The sequence below is a fragment of the Vigna radiata genome, chromosome 7, assembly GCF_000741045.1.
Source record: "Vigna radiata var. radiata cultivar VC1973A chromosome 7, Vradiata_ver6, whole genome shotgun sequence".
Classification (NCBI taxonomy): Eukaryota; Viridiplantae; Streptophyta; class Magnoliopsida; order Fabales; family Fabaceae; genus Vigna; species Vigna radiata.
The window spans coordinates 45,564,484-45,574,334 of NC_028357.1; the positions used below are offsets into that span (position 1 = coordinate 45,564,484).

Sequence of the window (9,851 nt, forward strand, 5' to 3'; positions counted from 1 at the left end):
ATATTAATAAATGATGAATAAATTTATATTATGATTATGATACTATTTTATCTCAAAATTTTAAGAAAATAATAAGGTTGTGGGACTTTTTTCTTATTCAACTTTGCCATTTTTTCACAAATATTAATTTTAAATAAGATTTTTGTTCTTAATGTTTAATACCATTGCATTCATAACTAATATTAAAACTAATGGATATGTGAAAATAATATTAGATGAATATTTGGGAAGGAATTAAGCCTTTTATTCATAATATATTAAAATAAAATTATAAAGAATGATCTATACTAAATCAAGATTTGTAAGATACAGATGGTAATGTTTTAAGAATGAAACGTTTGTTGTATTTAGTTTATTTCAGAATAGAAAAAATTAAACACTCTTGNTTAGGTTAAAGTAACTTTTAAGAGATATTTTAGTAAACTTCCAATGATTACTTGGCCTATACAAAAATAATATTAAATAAAAAAAAAATTGTCACAAATAACGTTAAAATATACTAATTAACTAAAATTTGTTTGATAAAAATGACTTCATAACAAACATCTAGAATGGTAAGCTCGTTATCTTGAATGACATNAACTTCAAATAAATTGACAGCAACATGTAAAAAACTCGAGAGATAAATGAAATAAAAGCATTATTCAAAAAACATAAATAAAAATCGAAATTGATGTTGCCTGCTTCCATTTTAATTTCGGTAACATTATTATGTACCAATTTGATTGATGCAAACATAGTCTGACAGTAATTAAATCAGTAATTTCTTTCTGCTAAACTAAATCTATCAGGAGATCACAAAAAGATTCATGCTCTCATTGCATATAACCAAGCACTTTTGCTTCCTTTGTTCATAGACGAGTTGAGACACATTGGCTACACACAAAAGGCAACAATGCCTATGATTCACCACAGAATCTGATTTTTTTTTTTTTTTTCTGAAGACTATATCAATAATATTTTGCTTCTCGTTTCAGATTCTGCCACAATTACTTGTGAAATAAAACCACACACAGAGAGAAAAGAGAAAGAAAGAGAGACAGAGATTCATATAATGAATGGGAATGGCAACATAACAAGAAGCTAACCGTTGTGGCGCTTGGGGTAGCTATTGACGGCGACTGGTTTCATCAATCAACATTGGGAATCTGAGACCCAATTTCAAATTCAAACCAATCTCTCAATTAAACTCCACCCATTCAATCCCTGCAACTCCTGCACTGTCACCATGTTCACACCCTTTCAGGGCCTTACAAAGTTCTGATCTTTCACTATATTCCTCTTCCTTCACAGGTTGGTTTTGTTTCTTTTGCTTCAAACTCTTGTGGGGTTAGACATTTGGATTCAAAGTCAAGGTTTTGAGGCTCGTGGTTTATTGGCCGTTTTGAGTACTTGGGGTATTTCGTGTGTTCTTCTGCTTATCACAAGTGCTTTTTTCTCTCGATTTGAATAACTAAGGATGACTTATTTATGATTCTAACAATCATGTCTCAAACATCGTATATTGACTTTCTTTATTTTGCTGAACTAGTCAAGTAATTCACGATTCAATGTTCTCTCGACGAGTAATACTCATACTCATATCATATGTAATGCTCCACTGTTTTTTGCCCGTTTCATATAATGTTTGGCCTTGTTACATCCTGCTTTGATTTCAAGAATTTGATCAATTGTAATGCTCATTTTTTAACTACCCAGCTTTTTTCTTCTGTGTATATGTAATTATACTTGATCAATGGATAGCGAGCAACTTAGTTTGCATTAACAAGACCAATATCTGTGAAATCGTTGTCTTTGTTTTCGCAAGATTCATGTTTTGTGCTGAAGTTTCAGGATTTAACATATCAATATGCGGTACAGCGTGAAGAAGTCAAACGACAAAGGATCTAAAAAATCTGGTCATTTGAAGGTACGTACAAAAGGGAAGAAGGATAAAATGAAAGTGGAATCAAAATCTCACACAAAAAATGTTGGCACTGACGTATCAAAGAAGAGAGTTATCTCTTCCCTCAAGATCAAAGGACCTCGTAAGGATTCTTCAGATAAGAAATTGACTACTGGACAGAAATTGCCTTTGAAGAACAGAAAATCTTCACAGAAGCCATCCTCAAAGTTAGCAGGCAAAAAAGCTTCTCTTAGCTCTAGAAAAGAGGGGAAAGATGCTGATGGGGAGGTAAAGCTTCAAAAAATGAAGAGAAAGAGAACAAAGAAAAGACAAAGGAATAACTTGGATCTTGATGATCCTTCACGCCTGCAGAGGAGAGCACGGTATCTTTTAATCAAAATGAAGCTCGAGCAGAACCTTATTGATGCTTACTCTGGAGAAGGTTGGAAAGGTCAGAGGTATGGTATAAGTTTTCCTATAGCTTTCTTTTTGTTGCAAAAGGTTGGGTGAATAACATGCATATTTTACCGTTTAATTGATTTAGTTAGGAGGTGTTCCTCTTAATTGATTTTTGTTACTGTTATTCTAAGAGGTGCATGCTCTATGTCACTTGAAATATCTAGGAGATTAAATTATTCAAGGGAAATGTAAATAGATAAATGACTGGTTTATTGAGTTACACTTCCATTGAATTTGGTGATAGCTGGAGTTTTCACGTACCCACTTAAGCTGAATTTATGTTTTGCTTGAAAAACTTAGTATGATTATGCTGTACCGTTGATTATAAACCAGAATGGATTGGTGTCTCCAAACATTCTTCATGGACAACAGCTTATGGCAATGCAGTGAATTCTTAACCAGAAAACAATTATTAGCTATTTTCATCAACGCTAGCCCTTGACAAATAGCAGTGTGGCTCATCATTATTCCATTTTTTGCATTGATGGGGACTCCTTTAACAGTCGAGAAAAGATCAGGCCAGAAAAGGAGCTACAACGAGCAAGGAAGCAAATTTTAAAATGTAGACTTGGTATTCGTGATGCCATTCGCCAATTGGATTCCCTTGGTTCATTGAGTTGCATTGAAGATTTGGCAATTGCTCCAGGTGGATCTTGTTGTCAAAAACATGTGAGCAAGTATCAACACTTCATTGCATTAAATGATTCTCTATTCTTTCCATTTAATACTTGTGAACCAGCTTCATACCTTCTCTTATTTTGCTAAGGGAGAGCCATCTCTCACGCCTTTTCTGAAGTCAAGTTGTATCATGTATCATGTATGGAATGACAAAGCACATTTTAAAAACTGTATATTCAGTCTTCTATTTTTCTCAATATAGATATTCTGTGCTAAGTGCAAAATGCGTGAAGAACCTCCACATAATGATGTTATACGATGCTATGGTACATGCAAGCGTGCTTTTCACCAAAAATGTGTGGAACCTTCTTTAGACACTGAAAATGGTAAGTTCCATTATATGATAACAAGTTGTTCTTTAGGTTGCAACTTCCTCTGTTTTGATTTCATGAAATAAATTATTTGTTTAATTATATATTACAGTTCCTCTTGCAGGGCAGGACTGGTTTTGTAATTTTTGTGAATGTAAGATGGAAATACTGGAAGCTATGAATGCTCATCTTGGAACTCACTTCTCCTTGCACAGTGCTTGGCAGGTTTTTAATCTTATAATCTCTTAACACCATTTATTTTTTCTGTTTTCATCTCTCTCTACATATATAATCAATTTAGAATTTTATGTACATACCAGACGAAAATGTACTCCCCCAAATTTTTTCTTTCATTGTTGTTTGTTAGACTTTCTTCTCTTAAAAAGTACTCCTCACTTTAAGGAATCCAAATCCATATATTCCTACTGGTTCACCTAATAATTCCTTTCTGGCATAATTGAAGGATGTATTCAAAGAAGAGGCTGCTATCCCTGATGGTGAGACTACATTACTGAATCCTGAAGAAGAATGGCCGTCAGATGATTCTGAAGATGATGATTATGACCCAGAGAGGAAAGAAGACAACCACAATATCAACATGGAAGGAACTGATGATAGTGCGTCTGATGATTTAAGTAGTTCTACAAGTCTGTGTTATTCCGATGATGAACATTCTCCAGTACATGGTGTCAGTCACGAATATCTTTTTGCCAATACCAGCATAGATTCTGATGAGTCAGAGGACAAAGCCTGTGGGCGTAGGCAGCGAAAAGCTGTTGACTACAAGAAGCTTTATGATGTAAGTATATGAAGCTGTCCCTGATTTGTTTGCTGTCCTATAATGTAAAAGAAGTTTTATCTGAGTTCTCTTTTCCCAGGAAATGTTTGGGAAGGAAGCTCCTGCATATGAACAATTGAGTGAAGATGAAGACTGGGGTCCTGGCAAAAGAAAGCGAAGAGAAAAGGAGTGTGATGCTGTTGATTCTCTTATGACGTTGCATGAAAGTGAGAATATACACCCCAATAATGAGCACAACAAAATGACAAAAAACATTTCTTCAGGCACAAATATCAAAAGGCATTGTTTTAGGATTCCACGTGATTCAGTTGAGGTACTACCAGAAACACTTGGTCAATTTATTTATAAAAGGGTTATATGTGCTTTAATTTTTTTCCCCTTTCATCTTATTATGAAATGAGCCAGAAGCTTCGCCAAGTTTTTGCTGTGAATGAACTTCCTCCAAGATCTATTAGAGAGGATCTTTCAAAAGAGCTAGGACTTGACACTGAGAAGGTGCCGACTTAGTTTATATCTATCTTCCTTTCGAATTTGCTTTTGAAGTTTTTTCGTTTGATGCACAATTCATTGATCCCCCATGGTTATTCCAATTAGTTCCACTCTGTTTGCATGTCTATAAACACTTTATTTGTTCAAACTTTCTGCTACTAACTTGTGCTAGAAAATGCAGGTCAGCAAATGGTTCAAAAATGCACGTTACTTGGCGCTTAAAAGTAGAAAGGTAAGCCACACTTTAATCTCATTGTTCAATCAATGCAAGTCTATTTTGTTTTCCTTTTGTTATAAACAATTCTTGCACTAGTAGCTCTTTTTATAACTCTCACAAACAATCTTTACGGTAGTGTTTAAATTTCACTTATTTTGCTTATGAAATTGATTTTGGACAAATGTCAAGCTTTTTAATTTTAGATTAGTGTAACTAAAATCATATAATAGGATTACTCGACGACTGAAAACAGAGAAAGTCTTGGAAATTATATGATGAAAATTCTTGTCTTAATGAGAAGACCAAGAGAGTAGTCTTAGCATTTTTTGGTAGATTTACGACTTCCTTTTGTGTCAGACAGTCAAATTTTGTAGTCCTTTGGAATTTGCAATGAACTCTAATGGGAGTGGATTTTGTTCAGCATCAAGCAGAAGGAGCAGCAAATCAACATATGGGAATCACTTCCACATTACAAAATCAGGAGAAAACTGATCTTTTGAAACCAAAGACCTTGAAAATTACTACAAGTCATTCCCAGAAGGATGTTAAAAATGTCAGTGGAAGAAAGAAAATTAAGTTTTCTAGCAAGAAAAGACAACCAGAAATTCCTCCACCTCCTGGAGAAAATGGCAACAAGGTGCTTTTCTAGTAGTTTCATGTTTTAAAGCATTGTATGTTTGAGAAGTAGTAACACATCCATAAACCAGGCAAATCAGAGTTTCAAATAGAGCATTTTTTTTTTTCTTTACAATCACTGCTTTTTCCCCTTCAGGACTGTATGGAGATGAGTGATGATGTGAGCTTGAAGAAACTATTGAAGAAAAAAAAGAAGAGGCTGTTAAAGTTTACATTTGGAGGAGATTCTGAGACGGCAGAGTTGGAATTGGAAAGATTGTGCAAATTGAAGCAAAAAGTAATTAGTATGAAGGAAAAATTAACAAGAATTCAAAGGTTGGATGTAAAGGGTTCAGATGAAGGCCATTCTAATGAACAACCATCCATTGTATATGTACCCACAGCTGTATTAAGGGAAAAAACTGAATGATAACTTTTATTGGAAAATTTATGAAAGCAGGGGAATACCAGTTAATTCCTGTCTCCTTCTATTGCTTCCAGTTAATGATAACTTTTTCATGTCCCTAATATTAGTGATGATACAAAACCAGACATCTCATCTTCACTCATATGCATACCAAACATCATTATAAAGCCCTACACAGAGGTTGTTTTTTATTTTTTGGTAAATTTATCATTGAGCTTCTTCACATGTCATCAAACACAAAACTCAATCTTTATTTATCACCAACTATACATAATTTAAAATAAACATAATGTTAATTCAAACCAGTATAATATTTACTTTTTTTTACTAAAAAAAAGATATTGGAATAGATAATGAGAAATTTAACACGCACAAAAGAACAAAAGTTTTTTTTTGGGTGAGTTAAGCTTCTACTAGCTATTTTCATTTATGAATGGCTAACTCATGCTTCCTATATCCACTCTTTCTTTGGGGTTAAATTTCTTTTGATTTCTTAAATTTGTTTCTATTCTAAATGTTGATACATTTTTATTTTTAAATTTTAAAAATAAATATATATTATTTTTAATTCAACAACATTAATTTTTTATATTTTAGTTTTTAAGTTTTAAAAATGAATATATATTATTTTTAATCCAACAACATTAATTTTCCTAGTTATTAAAAGGTATTTTAGGTCATTCTAAATGATGTAAACTGTTCAAATTTAATTTGAACTGCAGGTTAAGACGTAAAAATAATTCTATATAGTTGAACTAAAATGGTTATCTATTTTCAAACATTAATAATCAAACTCTATTAAAGCTTAGAATAAAAATAAATTTTAATTTTATGTTCAAATTTATGAACTAAAAATATATTTAAAATAAATAATTAGAAAAAAATATATCCAACATTTTATGGTTCTTAAAATTTGTTATTTCAATTTTCAATCAATTTTTTTAGTTTCTATAGTTTATTGTTCAATAACTTATATGTTTGTCAGTGAGGAAAATGAAAACATTTATTTTACTTTTTGGAGATGAAAAATCTAATAAATATGTTCATATTAGTTTTTGTTTTTGTTTTTACCGTATTTAATAGTTTTACATTGGGAATAAAATTGTGATGGAATTTTAGTATCCAAACATATAATACTTTAAATAAGAAGTGGTTGACTTTAACAATGTCACTCGACGGACTTAAGATCGAAACATCAATATCCATTGTGGACTAATAACAAGGTTTTAAGACGAACTATCGGTTCTTTGAGTCTTCCATTGGAAATGACCAATCATTTCCCTTAGACCTCAACTAGGGAACTTATGTTTCTACCACTATCAATAGTTCCACATAGCTCAAGAGTTAAGGCCTAAGGTAGTTTAAGTACTCCTTCCACCTTCTAAGGCGTCTTAAGGATAAAATCGTGATGAAGCTCCATGATTGATCCTAACGATGATATTCGTTACTAGTTGTATTTATAAGATCAATATGGTCAAATTGTTTGTTTGATGTTCCAAAGTAATCAATTTTTCTAACAAGTATACTGGGTAGTTTGTAGTACAATAAGTGTTATATCCATAGGGATTTGGCATAAAACAAAACATTCTAAACTAGCTTGACTTTGAATAAAACAGTAAAATGATGCATGAAAGGTGTGGAAACATATTTAATTTAAGAAGATAAGGTCAATTGTGCAACTAACATGTTACGAAACAATTTTAAATTGAAAAGGCGTGTTAGAAGTTAGATTTCACCACTTTATCCCTCTCTTGCAAAGATTCAACTATTATTTATAAAGATGTAATTAATCATGTCGTGATAGTTCTCTTTAAAATAATTTTAGGTCCATTCCTGACACCTAAAGCCTAATATCACCAAAATTTAGTATGATTCTCCAATTACTACTTGAATTAATTGCTTACATTAAGATCAAGACTCTATAACATGCTAGAGCCTTGAATCGATTTCTAACATCTAAAAGCAAAAGGAGAACTAGTTGGACCACAATTTGGAACCAGTTCCACTCAATCTCAATCTAGTGAAATAAAATGAGTGATCAATTCATCCAACAACAAGCACAAACTAATTCATAAACATGTAATAAAAACATACTACAATAAATAAAACAATACAAATACAAGAGAGTTCCAAAGATTTACATCTTTGCTTCAACACTTTAAGAGATTTAGCTCCTCATAATAGATGAAAATAATACAATACAAGGAAGGGTCATCATATCCTAAACCTCTAATAATATTCTTTATTAAAGTTCAGAAGAAACTCTTTGAGAAACTATCTAGAAAGTTTCTCTCTAAGTTTTGTTAAGAAGTCCCTTAAAATATAGGAACAACTATGTTTTTATAAACTTTTTAGGATGTGAATTTAGTGGTGAAAGTGTGGCTCCAAAGGTAGAGATTTCCTTCTAAGGTGAATTTTCTCTGTGACTCAAGGTTTGTGCTTTTGGTGTTGTAGTCCTTGAGATAATTTCTTAGAAAAAGAATCTTTATAGCTTAGTCTCAGTACTTGAGGTTTTCTTCCAAGATAGATTTGTTCGTGTGACTCAAGTCTCAAGATTGCTTTTGTTCAAAATTACTTTAATTTTTTCCATTTTCTTTAAATTTTTCCTTTTTATTTTATGTAATCATTAAAACATGTAAAACAAGTCAAATTATGATAATTTTTATCGATATTTAACATAATTAAAACAATATAATTATCAAATTAATATCAAAATTAACTTGTATTAAGTATTTATTATTGTTCCAAAATGAAAAAGTTTAATAATCTATTTGGTAAAAACCGTGTTAAAATATATATATATATATATATATATATATATATATATATATATTTTGATCTCTCACTAAACTTTGATCTTTATTTAAAATTTTATTGTTTATTGAAATCTTTAAAATGATTACCCTTGTTAATTAATTAAATACCGTGTTAGTGTTGAGTAGGACTAAACATATTTGTTTAAAACTTATTTTATTTAAAGGAAAAATAAATAAATCAATGTGATATAGAAAATTTTCCATTACGATTTGCAACCTCTTTTTCTATTTTTTTAATAGTGTGACAAAACAAAAGATGGAGAATAACAAAAAAACATATACATATTGATTTTTATCTTCTTTAAATTTCACCTTTAAATAGAGAATACTGAAAAAAAAAAAAGTAGGAAATACAAATCCTAATAAGTAAAACATGATATTCATCACGTTGATTTATTCTTTTTTTATTTAAAAAACGTAATTAAAAGAATACACACGAGTCCTACTGATGCAGAGACTTAATGAACACCAATTACTTTAAAAAGGCCAATAAGCAACATAAACCATAAAAATTTAATTAAAAACCTAAATTAAAAATATTATTTAAGACAAGAAAAATAAAAGGTACAAATTTATTAAAAACCATGAGCAAAACAAAACTATAAAAAGGCTTATCTATCAACGGGCTACTCTAATTCATTATTTAGGGCGCTTCTTCTTGCACCCTCCCTGTTTGTTTTTCTTGTACTCTCACAAAAAAGTTGTATTCTCTAAACTACCCCTCCTTACAAATATAATAAAAGTTCATACATTTTCTTATGTTTAATATTTTATGGGGTTACTCCTGTACCTTCCCAATTTCATCCCCCACCCCCCATTCCATTTTTACCCTTTGTTCTATTTTTTCTATTCCAATTTTATCTTTTAGCAAAAATTTATATTTAGAAATAAAATTTTATGATTTTATTCTCCCACCCCCACATAACCTATTTATTCTTTTTTTATTTTCATGCTTTCATCTTTACGCTTTCTTCTCAGGAATTCTTTGTTCTATTTTTTTAGAAATTATTTCTCTCATTTTTCTTGTATTTCAAGTGATAATTGAGATATTGATTTCTCCTGGAAGAATTTGTCCTTGAATTATTATATCTCTGCATTGCATTGGTGGTGTTGTATCCAACCTTTAACCAGCGATCCTCTTCGAGTCGAGGTTAG

At 31.1% G+C, this 9,851-nt stretch overlaps 1 protein-coding gene across 4 annotated transcripts; it reads left to right on the plus strand.

Annotated features, from left to right (window-relative positions):
• The first annotated feature begins 851 nt into the window (after window positions 1-851).
• On the plus strand, window positions 852-5,979 carry LOC106766946 (pathogenesis-related homeodomain protein). 4 transcript variants are annotated; one of them, XM_014651743.2, is made up of 11 exons: window positions 854-1,293; window positions 1,834-2,343; window positions 2,848-3,013; window positions 3,225-3,348; window positions 3,458-3,558; window positions 3,797-4,132; window positions 4,212-4,445; window positions 4,538-4,627; window positions 4,803-4,853; window positions 5,260-5,475; window positions 5,611-5,979. In XM_014651743.2, the coding sequence occupies exons 2-11, from the start codon at window positions 1,850-1,852 to the stop codon at window positions 5,881-5,883; spliced, it is 2,085 nt and encodes a 694-aa protein (XP_014507229.1). In that variant the 5' UTR covers window positions 854-1,293; window positions 1,834-1,849; the 3' UTR covers window positions 5,884-5,979. The 4 variants fall into 4 exon arrangements, with proteins under 4 accessions (XP_022639640.1, XP_014507229.1, XP_014507228.1 ...); XM_014651742.2 differs by having other exon boundaries at window positions 1,828-2,343; window positions 3,446-3,558; window positions 5,611-5,978; XM_014651741.2 differs by having other exon boundaries at window positions 3,446-3,558; window positions 5,611-5,978.
• The last annotated feature ends 3,872 nt before the right edge of the window (window positions 5,980-9,851 follow it).

Coding starts and splice junctions, on each gene's coding strand:
- LOC106766946 (XM_014651742.2), top strand. CDS start 1,850: ATGCGGTACAGCGTGAAGAAGTCAAACGACAAAGGATCTAAAAAATCT. Junction 3,349..3,445: donor TTCTTTAGACACTGAAAATG/GTAAGTTCCATT, acceptor TATATATTACAG/TTCCTCTTGCAGGGCAGGAC. Junction 4,446..4,537: donor TTCCACGTGATTCAGTTGAG/GTACTACCAGAA, acceptor GAAATGAGCCAG/AAGCTTCGCCAAGTTTTTGC.